General features: G+C 42.5%; 1 protein-coding gene across 2 annotated transcripts in view; it reads right to left on the bottom strand.

Annotated features, from left to right (window-relative positions):
• The window catches only part of LOC126100165 (protein argonaute-2-like), a 288,991-nt gene that overhangs the window by 135,993 nt on the left and 137,231 nt on the right, over positions 1 to 15,767 (bottom strand). For both annotated transcript variants that reach the window (XM_049910711.1, XM_049910712.1), the window contains exon 8: positions 5,666 to 5,856. In XM_049910711.1, the coding sequence (XP_049766668.1) occupies positions 5,666 to 5,856 (191 nt within the window). The remainder of the gene's footprint in view (positions 1 to 5,665; positions 5,857 to 15,767) is intronic.

Here is a 15,767-nt window from a genome sequence, read left to right as displayed (position 1 = left end):
TACCAAAACCAAAAAGATGATCGAGAGATACCACAACTCATCTAGCATTGGTCTAGATGCCTTTGAAAGCTTCCCTGTCCTGAGGAAGTGAGTCAACAGCCCCAGGTGTTCGAAAACAGTGACAAGATAGAGGGGAAAAGTCAAGTTAAGGCTAGTAGTAAACATAAAATAGTATGGTATTAAAACCACTCCCCTTACATGGACTGAGCATAGAAAACACATATATTAAAAAATGTAGAAGTAAAGCTGTTATCAAAACAGAGGTTAGTTTGAACAATGCAGTGCTTTACTAAGCACAATCCCTATAGCAGAATGTCTGGTCTCACCTTCCTCCGATCTCTGAACTCACCCAGCTAGTTATAGGGGGATCTATAGTTTTATCATGGACTCAACCACAGCGCACATATTTTTTTCGTGTTAAACAGTGACAAAAGTGAATGCAGCAACAAAAATCCTAAAGTTTGTGTGGCAGGCTTTGAGGTCTGACCGACATTGTATTCTCAACTGCAATATATGTACATTTCGTCCACTCTATGCAATGCTCAATGGTGTTTACTACAGATCACATTTGGCTTTGTATTATTTCTCTTGTGGTCTTATTTGGCTAATAATGATAGGACAGTGTTTCCTTAAAATTTTTATCTTAATGCCATATGATAGCATTAAAGGATGGATGTTGGCTCACCACATTACTTCTTATGTTCATCTACAGGTACCCCATTGGGGAGAAATGCTTCATTGCCAATAAATAGATAAAACAATTTTTAACCAAGACTGTCTTGTTTCAAGATTTTGATAGTTTATAGTCGTCTGAAAAAGATTACAGTATATTGTATGAATCAAAAGTTATTGCTTGGTGGACAAAGATCAATCCATGGCAGTAACTGCACACCAAAGTCTTTATTTCATATTGTACAAAGGATTTTGGTGTAACTGATTAGCACTTTCAGAATCCCAAAATTGTTTCTTGTGGCGCGCACATGCACAAGCATACACACACACAGTGACCATATGCTACTCATATTTAAAAAGGGAAATGGATAGGTTAAAGTTAGATATAGTGGGAATTAGTGAAGTTTGGTGGCAGGAGGAACAAGACTTTTGGTCAGGTGAATACAGGGTTATTAATACAAAATCAAATAGGGGTAATGCAGGAGTAGGTTTAATAATGAATAACACAATAGGAACGCGGGTAAGCTACATGGTGCAACCATTTCCCGAGGCTTCTTTCCAGGACTACTCCATACTTAGCCAAAACTGGTAAACTACCGACGAGAGTAAAGAGGAATGGGCTGGAGCATCACTGGTATCTGCTACCACACAATTCTAATATGGCCCCAGTGTACAACATGAAACATCCAAAATATACAAGGGTTGGAACTTTAGTAGTAGCAACTATCTATTTACAGCTCGCACAAACTAGATACACGTTTCAAAGTTTTACTGACCTTCAAGTAGTCCCCAGCATTGTGTATAACCCATTGCTAGTGATGTGGAAGTCTTAGGACACACTTAGCAGTGCCAGATGTGTTGACAGTTCGAGCAGCACGACCTATTGCCAGATGAATTTGTAGCAGTTCTGAAGCGAAGTTGTGAAGTGTTTCCTTCAGTTTAGAAATCAAGTTGAACTTACGAGGGCTTAAGTCAGGGGAGTGCAGTCGGTGGTATAGCACTTAGCAGCTACTACAAACAGCATAGAGAACGCATTATTGTGGCCAAGATAGACACGAAGCTCATGCCTACTACAGTAGTACATGTTTATATGCAAACTAGCTCTGCAGATGACGAAAAAATTGAAGAAATGTGTGATGAAATAAAAGAAATTATTCAGATAGTGAAGGGAGACGAAAATTTAATAGTCATGGATGACTGGAATTCGGTAGTAGGAAAAGGGAGAGAAGGAAACAAAATAGGTTAATATGGATTGGGGCTAAGAAATGAAAGAGAAAGCCGCCTGGTAGAATTTTGCACAGAGCATAACTTAATCATAGCTAACACTTGGATCAAGAATAAAAAAAGAAGGTTGTATACATGGAAGAATCCTGGAGATACTAGAAGGTATCAGACAGATTATATAATGATAAGATAGAGATTTAGGAACCAGATTTTAAATTGTAAGACATTTCCAGGGGCAGAGGTGGACTGGCCACAATCTATTGGTTATGAACTGTAAATTAAAACTGAAGAAACTGCAAAAATGTTGGAGTTATGGAGATGGGACCTGGATGAATTGAAAGAAGCAGAGGTTATAGAGAGTTTCAGGGAGAGCATAAGGGAACAATTGACAGGAATGTGGGAAAGAAATACAGTAGAAGAAGAATGGGTAGCTCTGAAGGGTGAATTAGTGGAAGCAGCAGAGGATTAAGTAGGTAAAAAGACGAGGGCTAGTAGAAATCCTTGGGTAAGAGAAGAAATATTGAATTTAATTGATGAAAGGAGAAAATATAATTGATGAAAGGAGAAAATATAATTGATGAAAGGAGAAAATATAATTGATGAAAGGAGAAAATATAAAAATGCAGTAAATGAAGCAGTCAAAAAGGAATACAAACGTCTTAAAAATGAGATTGACAGGAAGTGCAAAATGGCTAAGCAGGGATGGCTAGAGGACAAATGTAAGGATGTAGAGGCTTATCTCGCTAGGGGTAAGATGATACTGCCCACAGGAAAATTACGGAGACCTTTGGAGAAAAGAGAACCACTTGTATGAATATCAAGAGCTCAGATGGAAACTCAGTTCCAAGGAAAGAAGGGAAAGCAGAAAGGTGGAAGGAGTATATAGAGGGTCTACACAGGGACGATGTACCTGAGGACAATATTATGGAAATGGAAGAGAACGTAGATGAAGATGAAATGGGGGATACGATGCTGCGTGAAGAGTTTGAGAGAGCACTGAAAGACCTGAGTCAAAACAAGGCCCCGGGAGTAGACAACATTCCATTAGAACTACTGACTGCCTTGGGAGAGCCAGTCCTGACAAAACTCTACCACCTGGTGAGCAAGATGTATGAGACAGGCGAAATACCCTCAGACTTCAAGAAGAATATAATAATTCCAATCCCAAAGAAAGCAGGTGTTAGCAGATGTGAAAATTACCGAACTATCAGTTTAATAAGTCATAGCTGCAAAATACTAACACGAATTCTTTACATAGCTGCAAAATACTAACACGAATTCTTTACAGACGAATGGAAAAACTGGTAGAAGCCGACCTCAGGGAAGATCAGTTTGGATTCCGTAGAGATGTTTGAACACGTGAAGCAATACTGACCTTACAAATTATCTTAGTAGAAAGATTAAGAAAAGGAAAACCTACATTTCTAGCATTTGTGGACTTAGTGAAAGCTTCTGACAATGTTGACTGGAATACTCTCTATCAAATTCTAAAGGTGGCAGGGGTAAAATACAGGGAGCGAAAGGCTATTTAGAATTTGTACAGAAACCAGATGGCAGTTATAAGAGTCGAGGGGCATGAAAGGAAGCAGTGGTTGGGAAGGGAGTGAGACAGGGTTGTAGCCTCTCCCAAATGTTATTCAATCTGTATATTGAGCAAGCAGTAAAGGAAACAAAAGAAAAGTTCAGAGTAGGTATTAAAATCCATGGAGAAGAAATAATCCATGGAGAAGAAATAAAAACGTTGAGGTTCCTCGATGACATTGTAATTCTGTCAGAAACAGCAAAGGACTTGAAAGAGCAGTTGAATGGAATGGACAGTATCTTGAAAGGAGGGTATAAGATGAACACCAACAAAAGCAAAACAAGGATAATGGAATGTAGTCGAATTAAGTAGGGTGATGCTGCTGGAATTAGATTAGGGAGTGAGACACTTACAGTAGTAAAGGAATTTTGCTGATGATGGCCGAAGTAGGGAGGATATAAAATATTGACTGTCAATGGCAAGGAAAGCATTTCTGAAGAAGAGAAATTTGTTAACATTGAGTATAGATTTAAGTATCAGGAAGTCGTTTCTGAAAGTATTTGTATGGAGTGTAGCCAATTATGGAAGTGAAACATGGATGATAAATAGTTTGGACAAGACGAGAATAGAAGCTTTCGAAATGTGGTGCTGCTACAGAAGAATGCTGAAGATTAGATGTGTAGATCACATAACTAATGAGGAGGTATTGAATAAAATTGGGGAGAAGAGGAGTTTGTGGCACAACTTGACTAAAAGAAGGGATCGGTTGGTAGGACATGTTCTGAGGCATCAAGGGATCACAAATTTAGTATTGGAGGGCAGCGTGGAGGGTAAAAATCATAGAGGGAGACCTAGAGATGAATACACTAAGTAGATTCAGAAGGATGTAGGTTGCAGTAAGTACTGGGAGATGAAGAAGCTTGCCCAGGATAGGGTAGCATGGAGAGCTGCATCAAATCAGTCTCAGGACTGAAGACCACAACAACAACAACAATTTATGAGATGAGTAACATAAAACTTCAGATGTACTACATTAAATTTACTCTATCTACATACTCTTCATCTACGGAGAATTTAAACCTGAAGTCTCTTGCATTTAGATAAACTCATTTCCATCAATGCTCCCTACTGATTTTCTTAATTTTCTTATGTGCTGTAACCCACACCTGGCACAGAATTAATTTAATTTTGTCATCCGTAAAACTATTTTCTCCTAGGTCACTGACAAATACACAACTAAATCTCACCTCCTGGTCTGAACAGCACGATCCTGAATGCTGAGAGAGCTGAAATAGTGAAGCACTGGAAAATTTGACCGACGACGACCACCACCACCACCACCACCACCACCACCACCACCACCACCACCACATTGTGTAGTCTTCACAGAAATCCATAAAATTAAAGGTTTAGAAGTGTTACACAATACTATTCTTTAACATCATTTTCTTGTACTACACTAATAAAATGTACACCATCTACTACTTTCCTCAGCCCAGACACCACACTCCACGAGACTCAACTCAGTTACCAGTAACAGTACAGAAACATTGCTCTGAAAATATATTAATAGGCTCAGGGATTGAACAGTCACTTTAATTACCGTCACTGTCAACATTTCTGGAATTAGATTTTCACTCGAGACAAAATACGAGTGCTATATCGTGAACTTCAATCAGCTTTAAGCACCTTTACATGAGTACAGGCATTTTGCAATACAGTATCAAACAAACAAAATGCACGGCGTTTAAATTAACGATGCCAATCAAAGCAACATTTGCAGTCATGTACATTACCCTACTTCACAAATACACACACTGAATTCAACACTTCAGAGCTGCTGTTCCATTACCAACAGCAATCTAAAGGCAGATATCAGCAACATGCACCATGTGCAATAGCACACTGAAGCACAGTGAGCCACACAGTACCACATTCGATATCACTGTGGTCTAAATGGTGTAAGTGAAATGCTTGGGTATCTAAACAGGACCTGTGTGAGGTGGCACTACATTTTTTATATAAATGGCAGTACGCCCTAAAATGAAGTAAATATTTTTACCTGTATTTTCACCTGAAAACTTGCATTTTGTTACTGCTGTTATAAACAATTTTTTAACTGCATTCATAATAATATTGGTTTTTTTGTTCATAGAAAATGCAAATATTGGACAGTTAATGTGGCCATGTAATTCACACAGAAATATTTTCATCTGTAATTATGCAATAATAACAATAATACTTTACCGCTGTGCCGGTGCATTCCGTATCACAATATCCAGCATCTGAATAGCTTTTTGTGGCAAATCTAGGTTATATCCCTCTTCCATGTAGCGTTCCAGGCAAGTCAAATCAATTTCATTGACTAACTTCACTTTGACTGTGAACTCTTTTTTTGCGTCTCTTTCTACGTCTGTGACTGTTACCTGCCTAACAAACTAGAAAAAAAGAGGAGAGCATTAAGAATTTATAATAGGACACAAAGATAGCAACCACCATCAAATAACAGTACATTGAAATATACATGCACAATGGATTTACATGTCAATGTTTAAATTCAACAAGCAGATCACAGCACTATCACTTTGTGCAAGTCTTTCACAGCTCCATTAAAAGCATGGAGTAGGCAGCTCTCTACAATATGTCTCCTTTTCTGCTCCTCCACACCACAGTTACATGCAGCACTTTTAAAATAACTCTACCTCAAGATGTGGCCGTATTTCTGTCATGTTCGGACATGGTCAAGTCTCTACCATTTGTGATTATAAACCTTACAACTTTTGTTATTGGGTTTTAAATTAGGTGAGCATTCTCAGGTGTTTGTTCATTTCATTGTTTTTTTTTTTTCTTCTCAGCAACACTAAAAATCACTGAACTCCAAGATCTACGCAGGGTGATTTGTGTCTTCAGATCCACACCTGGTTTATTCAGAGGAATGCTGCTGAGAACTGAATTGTCATGGAACTCTGCCTTTGTAAGAATTATCAGCAGGACTGCTTTTTCTCTTGAAACACAGAAGGAATATTGGACAGAACAGGCAGCCATTGAAAGGCAGTTGATTTTACTGTGCCAGGACAGGAAAGGGCCTCATGGCCTCATTCAGACATACGAGGATCATTCAATATATAAATAAATAGTTGTACAGCAAATGTAATTTATTAAATAAGTTAAAATTTTTGTCTATTTTCTATGTAATTGCCAGCATCATCTATGCAATTGGCCCATTTTCTTACAAGTCTCCTCACAATCTCAGCAAATATTTCATTATGTCCATTTTGAAGCCAGTTTTGTATTATTTTCTGTACTAGTTCATTTCTGCTGAACTATATGCCACATAAATCATCTTTTTCAGAAGAAACACATTAAAATCCAAAGGGGAAAAGGTCAGGGCTGTAAGCAAGATGAAATAGAAGCTCACAACTGACTTTACATAGTTTCCAGTATCAGTTGTGCTGACGATGTACAGTGTTGTCTTGAAGAGGCATGCCCTTCTTCTATCTTCATAAAACTTGCTGCTCAGTACAGGCTTCACTTTCCTCTAAATGATGTCTGATTAGTACACAGCCAATCAATCCAACCATTGGTACTCCAAAAGAGGTTCAAACATTTCCTTACCAACCGATACTTCCTTTTTGAATTTCTTATGGAAAGACAAGTTTAGTGTCCTTCCACTGCATGCCTTCACACTTTAACTTAGCTCAAAAAGACATATCCCACCTTTTTGGGAATCCACCTAGTAAAGTCTCATGGTAATTTGAATAATGAAATGAGTTGCATTAACTCTTAAAATTTTTCAGCAATTTGTTCAATTAAGCTGGTCTTCTTGGATAACTGAATCTATGCAAACTTGCAATGTTGCGGTCGACACTGCTATTGAACACCTGGTGCAGCCTTCGTAGGTTACATTTTTGTGGTCGCTTTTGAACTTTTCTACCTGTGCATAAAAAGTTAATAGCAATATCCCTTATTACTCTACTATTAAGTCACAAGCATAAATATGCAATACGTAATACCTGAATTAAGGGTTGGAACTGTAATACTTAGAAAGCAAGAATGAGCATAACGGAAATGTAAACCACCTTACTGTATCTCCAGGAAGGTGAGACCGTCAACACTAATTTAAAATTTCAGCAGTACAGAAGTTCAAGAAAGTATTCTTTCTCTACTCTGTGATGTTACGTAATGGGGAGGGGGAGGGTGGGAAGGGAGGGGAGAGGGGGGAGGGGAAAGGGGGATGGAGGAGCAAGCACAATCTCACACCCTTCGTTTGTATCATACGCTCAAATGTTTGCCTTGTTTAGAAACACATACACAAACTCTCTACTATGTTTGAGACCTTTTGCAGAGTACACTTTTTATCTCCATTGTTACATCAATCTTTGGTTCTGCCATAATGTGTGGCCTGTTTTTAAGCAGTGCATTTTTCATTTTTGACTTCACATATCCACTAAGACAAAATGACATCTCATCAGTTAAAACACGGTTTGGTTCTGTGATTCCATGGATGATCAACTTCATGTACAGAACATTAAGACGTTCTTCTTTATCCGATGCCTTACCTTCTGTATCAGTTGGATTGGATAAATAGTTGCCTCAAACAATTTGAAGGTGAACAGCACCGTATTTGCTACCTCTGCCAGTTTCTTGTGCATCAAAATGGCTCATCTCTCGGTTCTCTTCTTGTCTGCAACCAATCCACATTCACAAAATCATGCAATTACTCTCTTTACTGTTGAATTGTTCAGCACTGCAGCATGTGGACATTTCCCATGAAGTGTATCAACAATGAGTGCATCAGAACAACTGGCAAAATACTCTTCAATTATGAAAAATTGCTATTGGGAAAACAATATTTCCCAAGCAATGAACTGTGCAATACTGCAGACGTCATATGACGTGCACCCATTACGTTGTCGGATTTATTTGTTGTTAATAACACACATTGTGCTATCTTACAGTGGTTATCAAACAAATGTAATGTAACTCCAATTTACAGGCATTTATTTTCAGGTGTACAATTTTTCAATTGCACTGAATTTTCTGTCACCCCAAATACTGCTAACAAATTAAAGAATTCCTTTAAAATGCATCCGTCATCCACCAATTGTGTTTTACACTGTCACAAGAACTTATCTTTTCTGACTGAAGAATGGTAGTTCTCTCACATTTCAGAGGCTGCTGTCCTTTGGTTGTATGTCGCATATTCAGGCACAACGGTAAGTTTCCTAAATGTATTAAAAACAAACCACAAAATTGGTCATTTCATGACAAGTGGCCTAATTTTAATAAGCATCCTCACCTTATCACTTCATATCCATTTCGTATTTGGTGCCCACACATGTTAAAGACAATTTCAAAAATACTTAGCTCTCAATATGCAGTACTTTGTTTTCAGGAACTCCTGAAGTCAAAACTGTCAAAATTTTATCACTAAGGTTCCAAAGTACACACAGGCACGTTTAAAAGTTGACTATTGGATAAGCTATGATACTGCAGATGGACTATTATGGGAACAAATAAAGTTCTTCTACATCCATATTTAGGAACTATTATTGACTAAATAGCTTCTGCTTTAAGAATACATAAGAAAGAGTTATTCCAGGAATAGTAATAGATTGCTACAGCTATGGAGACATGTGCCACATAAATGAGAACCTTTTTTGAAATCAGGCATAAACAAAATTACAGAAATTACTCCAAGTTCTATATTGTTTAAAAAGGAAGGAAATCTGGAACTCTGTTAAAGAGCACATGACAATATCTGGCAGTAAGCCCTCTACCTCTGCTGCACATTTAAAGGACTCCAAACACAATGTACTTAGTACTCTGAATGTTGCAGGTTTTGCATAAGGTATACAAACACACACACACACACACACACACACACACACACACACACACACACACACACACACACACGAGAGAGAGACTGTAGTTTTGCCAGAGCCTGATCATGTGAGTGTAGGTTGTGTGTGTGTGTGTGTGTTTTTTCGGCAAAGGCCTTGTTGGCCAAAAGCTCATTTTGTGGCAGTCTTTGTTGTACATATCTGTTTGTTGGTTCGTCGGTTTACAGGCGGGAGATGTGACCAACTACGAGGTCATCAGTCCCTTGTTCCTAATAAAACAATACCACAAGTGTAAGAAGAAAACGGACAAAACATATAACACAAAATTGAAAGAAAGGAAAAGCCACAAGAATGAAGGGAAGGCAACAAACACTAAAAGGAACAAAAGAGGACAATAAAACAACAGAGAGATGATAGAAACAGAAGAGTGTAAAACACGAAAGCAAATTACAGTGGCTGGCCAACCACGAGAATAAAAAGGGAAAGCCAGCCACTCTGCAACACATTAAAACCTCCATCCTAAAAGCACTAGGGTGGAGTACGCAGAGGGATGAAGGACATGTGCTGAAACCTACATATAAATATAAAACCCACTCTCGCAGATAAAATGTAAAACTAAAGCTGCTGTAGAGGCATTGTTGCCCAACACTGAAGGCAGGGTGCTGGGAAAGTTAAAAGTCTGCTGAAGAGCGGTTAAAAGTGGGCAGTCCAGCAAGAAGAGGTGGACAACTGTCATTTGGGAGCCATAGCAAAACTGAGGTGTGTCCTCGCGACAGAGTAGGTAACCATGCATTAGCCACGTATGGCCAATGCAGAGCCAGCAGAGGACAACTGACTCCCTGCGAGAGGACTGCATGGAAGCCTTCCACACATTCATAGTCTCCTTAATGACACGCAGATTGTTGTGCGTGCTGTTACGCCATTCCGTCTCAAAAAGCCGAAAAAACCTGTGATGTAAGACAGAACGCAGGTCAGCTTCGGAGATGCCAATCTCCGGAAGCGGTTTCCACGTCGCCTGTTTGGCCATCCTGTCGGCAAGTTCGTTCCTAGGGATTCCAACATGTCCTGGGGTCCACACAAACACCACGGAACGGTGGGACTGTTCCAGGGCATAGATGGACTCCTGAATAGACGCTACCAGAGGGTGGCGAGGGTAGCACTGGTTGACAGCTTGTGGGCTGCTCAATGAGTCAGTACACAGGAGAAATGACTCGCCACGTCATGAGCGGATGTACTCCAGAGCATGAGATATGGCTGCCAGCTCTGCAGTGAAAACACTGCAGCCAACTGGCAAGCAGTGCTGCTCAATATGTCCTCCATGAACCTATGCGAAACCCACGTGACCATTAGTCATTGAGCTATTGGATCGAGAATCGAGAGGAAGTGACGGCGGGGAGAGGCGGGGTTAACGGATACCTTAGGGCCATGCAAGACAACCAGACGAAGCTGCGTACACCATGGAGGTGTATGTGAACGGGCTGCAAGTAGAGGTGGAAAAGGGAAGGACTTCAGTTCGGAGAGAAGGGACTGCACATGAACCGAAATTGTTAGCCCCGATCTGGGTCACCAATGCAGGAGATGGACCACCGCGGGTGGGAAAAGGAGACGGTAATTCCGATGCTCAGGGGAACTACGAGTGTGTGCTGCGTAACTGGCGAGCACTTGCACACGTCTGATCTGCAGTAGAGGGACACCAGCCTCGACCAGGATGCTGGTCACCAGACACGTCTTAAAAGCTCCTGTCGATAATCGAACCCCACAGTGGTGCACAGGGTCGAGTAAATGCAATACTGAAGGTGCTGCCGAACCATAAAGCACACTCCCATAGTCAACTCGGGATTGGACAAGAGCTCTGTAGAGCTGCAGCAGCATAGAGCAATCTGCACCCCAATTGGTGTTGCGCAGGCAATGGAGGGCATTGAGGTGCTGCCAGCACTTCTGCTTAAGCTGATGAAGATGAGGGAGTCAAGTCAATTGAGTGTCGAAAACCAGTCCTAGGAATTGATATGTCTCTACTACAGTGAGTGGATTGTCATTAAGGTAAAGCGCAGGTTCCAGATGACTGGTACGATGCCGACAGAATTGCATGATACACGACTTTGCAGCCGAAAACTGGAAGCTGTGGGCTAGAGCTCATGACTGCACCTTGTGGATGGCTCCCTGGAGGCGCCGCTCAGCAACAACAGAACTGGAGCAGCAGTTCGAAATGAGGAAGTCGTCTGCATACAGACAAGGCGAAACGGAGGACCCGACAGCTGCTGCTAAACCGTTAATGGACACTAAAAATAGAGAGACAATACAGAGCGCTGCGGCACTCCATTCTCCTGGAAACGGATGGAACTATGGGAGTCATCAACTTGGACATGGAAAATACGGAGCAACAGGAAGTTTTGGATAAAAATTGGGAGTGGTCCCCGGAGACCCCACTCAACAATGTGGCAAGGATATGATGTCGCCAAGTCGTGTCGTATGTTTTACATAAGTCAAAAAAAGACGGCAATCAGATGTTGTCATCTGTAAAAGGCTGTTTGGATGGCAGACTCTATGGACACACGATTATCAGTGGTAGAGCGACCCTGGCGGAAGCCACCCTGATATGGAGCCAGCAAGCCACATGACTTCAGGACCCAACCCAACTGCCGATATACCACACATTCCAGCAGCTTATAAAAGAACGTAGGTGAAGATGATGGGTCGATAGCTATCCACATCATGCGGGTTTTTACTGGGTTTGAGCACCGGAATGATGGTGCTCTCCTACCATTTCACCATATCCGGTTGAAGTGACGAGAAGATGTCACTTGTGGTCAGATGAGAGATGTTTAATCATCTGGCTGTGGATGCGATCAGGCTCAGGTGCTGTGTCGGGGCAATGTACAAGGGCATTGAGAAGCTCCACTCTGGAAATAGGGTGTCATAGGATTCACTGCAGCATGTAGTGAATGAGAGGACATTCCCTTCCAGCCGCCGTTTGATAGTGATGAAGGCTGGGGGGTAATTCTCTGACACAGAGGCTCGAGCAAAGTGCTTGGCAATCGCGTGTGCATCGGTACAAAACTCGCCATTTATGGCAACACCGGGGACAGCTGTTGGGGCCATGTACCCGATAAGACGTTTGATCTTTGCCCAGACTTGGGAAGATGACATGTGGCACCCAGTGGTGGAGATGTATCTCTCCCAACACTCCTCCTTCCATTGTTTTATAAGGTAGTGAACAGTCGTTTAAAGGCTACGAGGTGCTCCAGGAAAGGGTGCCACTTATGTCCCTGTAGAGCTCGCCGACGCACCTTAATTGCTTCAGCGACTTCCTGCCTGATGCTGGGCAGTGACAGGAAGATGGGGAAGTGGTCACTACCACACAGGTTGTTATGTGCTCACCAATGGATAGATCGGAGAAGTCTTGGGCTGCAAACTGATAAATCAAGAGCCGAGTAACTACCATAAACCACACTGAAATGTGTGGCAGCACCAGTTTTTAAGAGGCACTGGTCGAATTGCGACAGTAAGGTTTCAACATCTCTGCCTCGGCCAGTAAGCATTTTACCACCCAACAAGGGGTTATGGGCATTTAAGTTTCCCCAGAAGTAGGAAAGGTTTAGGGAGTTGATTAATCAGTGCAGCTAATACATTCAGGGGTACTGCACCATCTGGAGGAAGATATAAATTGCAGACAGTTATTTCCTGCATCGTCATTCTGGCAGCCACAGCTTCAAAAGGGGTTTGAAGTGGGCACAGTGTCACTAAAGACTGAGTTTAGGACATAAACGCAAACTCCACCAGACACACTATTATAGTCGCTACGGTTCTTGTAATATCCCCTATAGCCATGGAGGGCAGAGGTCCGCATTGCTGGGAACCAGGTCTCCTGGAGGGCAATGCAGATAGCAAGTGTAAAGCTTAACAGTTGCCATAGCTAAGCCAAGCAGTGGAAAAAACTGCCCCAATTCCACTGGAGGATGACATCATCATGAGTCTGGGAAGGCATGGAACATTGAATGAGACAGTTAACGCCTCAGGGTCATCTGCAGCCACAGACTTATTGCTTGAGCAGTGTGTGTGTGTGTGTGTGTGTGTGTGTGTGTGTGTGTGTGTGTGTGTGTGTGTGTGTATAATGAATATAATATATATATGAATATATATATATATGAATATAATATATATATCACCTCATCCTCAGCCGCAGAGCTTGTAGGTAGCAGTGGTGTGGGAGCCACTGCAATTTCCTTGCTGTCAGGGGTTTTCTTTTTTGACTTCTCTCGCTGCTCCTTGGGTTTCCCTGCCTAGGAAGCCTTCACTGGCTCAGTCTCCGGGACTGAGGATGAGCATGAAGCCCTACGACCAGCTGCTTTTGGGCTCTTCAGCCACTGGTGGGTGACATCTTTCCCACTGGTGGAAACCTGGGAAGGGAGCGACACAAGGGACCCCTTCCTAGCAAGAGAAGCCAAAGAAGACTTACGGTTCTCCGGCTTAGAAGGGGGGAGGGACGTCCCCGATCGTTAGGGGTGGGGGGTGATCCTGAAGTAGGTGGTGCGGAAGCAACATGGAAGGAAATGCCCCCCACCATGAATGGGGCAGGTGTAGTCTTCCGGATCTGAGAGGTGACCTCGGTTGGCAGAGCTGATTGTGTCGGAACTGTTGTAGCAGCAGTTTGAGACAATGTCATACGCACAGGATGCAGGCATTAAAATTTTCTCTTAGCCTCAGTGTAGGTCAGTCAGTTCAGGGTCTTGCACCCCATGATTTTCCTTTCTTTCTGCAGAATCTTGCAGTCAGGCGAACAAGGCAAATGGTGTACTCGATGGGAGGTGGGGCACATGGAGTATTGAGATGTGATGGGCATCCGCAATCTCGGCATGTGACACTGGAAGTACAGCAGGAAGACATATGGCCGAACTTCCAGCACTTAAAGCACTGCATCGGGGGAGGGATATAGGGCTCTACATCACACCGGTAGACCACCACATTGACCTTCTCCAGCAATTTATCGCCCTCCAACGACAAGATGAAGGCACTGGTGGCAACCTGATTATCCTTCGGACCCCGATGGACACGCCGAACAAAATGAACACTTCCCCACTCTAAACTGGCATGCAGCTCATCGTCGGACTGCAAAAGAAGGTCTCTGTGAAATACGACACCCTGGACCATATTTAGGCTATTATGGGGCCTCATGGTTACAGAAACATCCCCCAGCTTGTAACAAGTGAGTAACTCCTGTGACTGGGCAGAGGATGCTGTTTTGATGAAGACTGATCCAGATCTCATTTTGGACAAGCCCTCCACCTCCCCGAACTTGTCCTCTAAATGATCAACAAAAAACTGAGTCTTTATCATCATGAAAGATTCCCCATCAGCTCTCGAACATACAAGGTACCGGGGCAAATAAGATCCGCTGCCATCCTTGGCCTGATGTTCCTCCCATGATATGGCCAGCGAGGGGAACGATTTGGGGTTGTACTTCTGTGCGTTGCATTGAGCTCATGATCGCTTAGAGACAGCTGGTGTTTCACCAGCAGCAAGAAATGATGGACTATCCTTCATTCACCCACTCTGACCAGAAGCCCTCCCCACAGGCGCCACTCAACCGCAGCAAAGGCCACCTGGCAGGATGGTCATTGCCAGGATTACTGATGCCCCAGGGGGATGGGCATCTACCCCTTAGCGTATGTGGGGAGTTAACGGCACAGGCATCAGCAGAGCGATCCCTGTGTGGTCAGGGGGCTACAACCAACAGGGTACATGGTGGCCCCACCACAACGGACTGGCTACTGCGCTGGATATCAGATGCAAAGAAGTCCACGGTCATCGTCGACACAGAAATCGACACTGCATAGTGCATGGTGGAAAACACGACCGGGAAGGTGTTCTCACCCAAGAGATGGAGGCTGGGCAGGACTGCAATGGGACAACGAGAAAGTGGGCTCAATGCACGATGGACACAGTGCACCTTGTAAGGCACCCTTCCCCAATTGGCTGACTCTTCGGGAAAATTTTGAAGAATGGAGGTCAAACCCTACAGGGGACCATCACAAAGGCCGAAACGTATGAAACTCCTGTTAGTCACCTTGTACGACAGGCAGGAATACCTCGTGCCTATTTCAATCCCCGGACCCACAGGGGGATGCATATCTGTGACTCTGCATCTCCGCTATTTGGTGAGTAGCAACTATGTAGAATTTTATGTTTTAGGAGCAGTGATGCTTAACAATTAAGAAAAAACGGTCATTTTATCACAAGCTGCACGTCTGAGTGCTAGCAAAGTGCTTTTTGTTTGGCTGAAACCTCATTCAGTAATTTCAATTCTTTACTTGACTTAAAAAAAGTCAATGTATGTCAGATGGGAGCTGACTTTTGGCAACCTGAGAAATTCCAGCTTTCCGGAAGTGCAGTTTCTACTCAATGTTTACTCAACATTGGCAGAAATGTGCTTTATGTGGGATCAAAGATGGCTAAATATCAGGGAAAAATTTTCTGGAACAAGAATTGCACATCCTGGAAAGATA

This window comes from Schistocerca cancellata, chromosome 9 (genome assembly GCF_023864275.1).
Source record: "Schistocerca cancellata isolate TAMUIC-IGC-003103 chromosome 9, iqSchCanc2.1, whole genome shotgun sequence".
NCBI classification, from domain to species: domain Eukaryota; kingdom Metazoa; phylum Arthropoda; class Insecta; order Orthoptera; family Acrididae; genus Schistocerca; species Schistocerca cancellata.
Note: the sequence above shows the minus strand (reverse complement) of the source record. Positions and strands in the feature narration are given on the sequence as shown.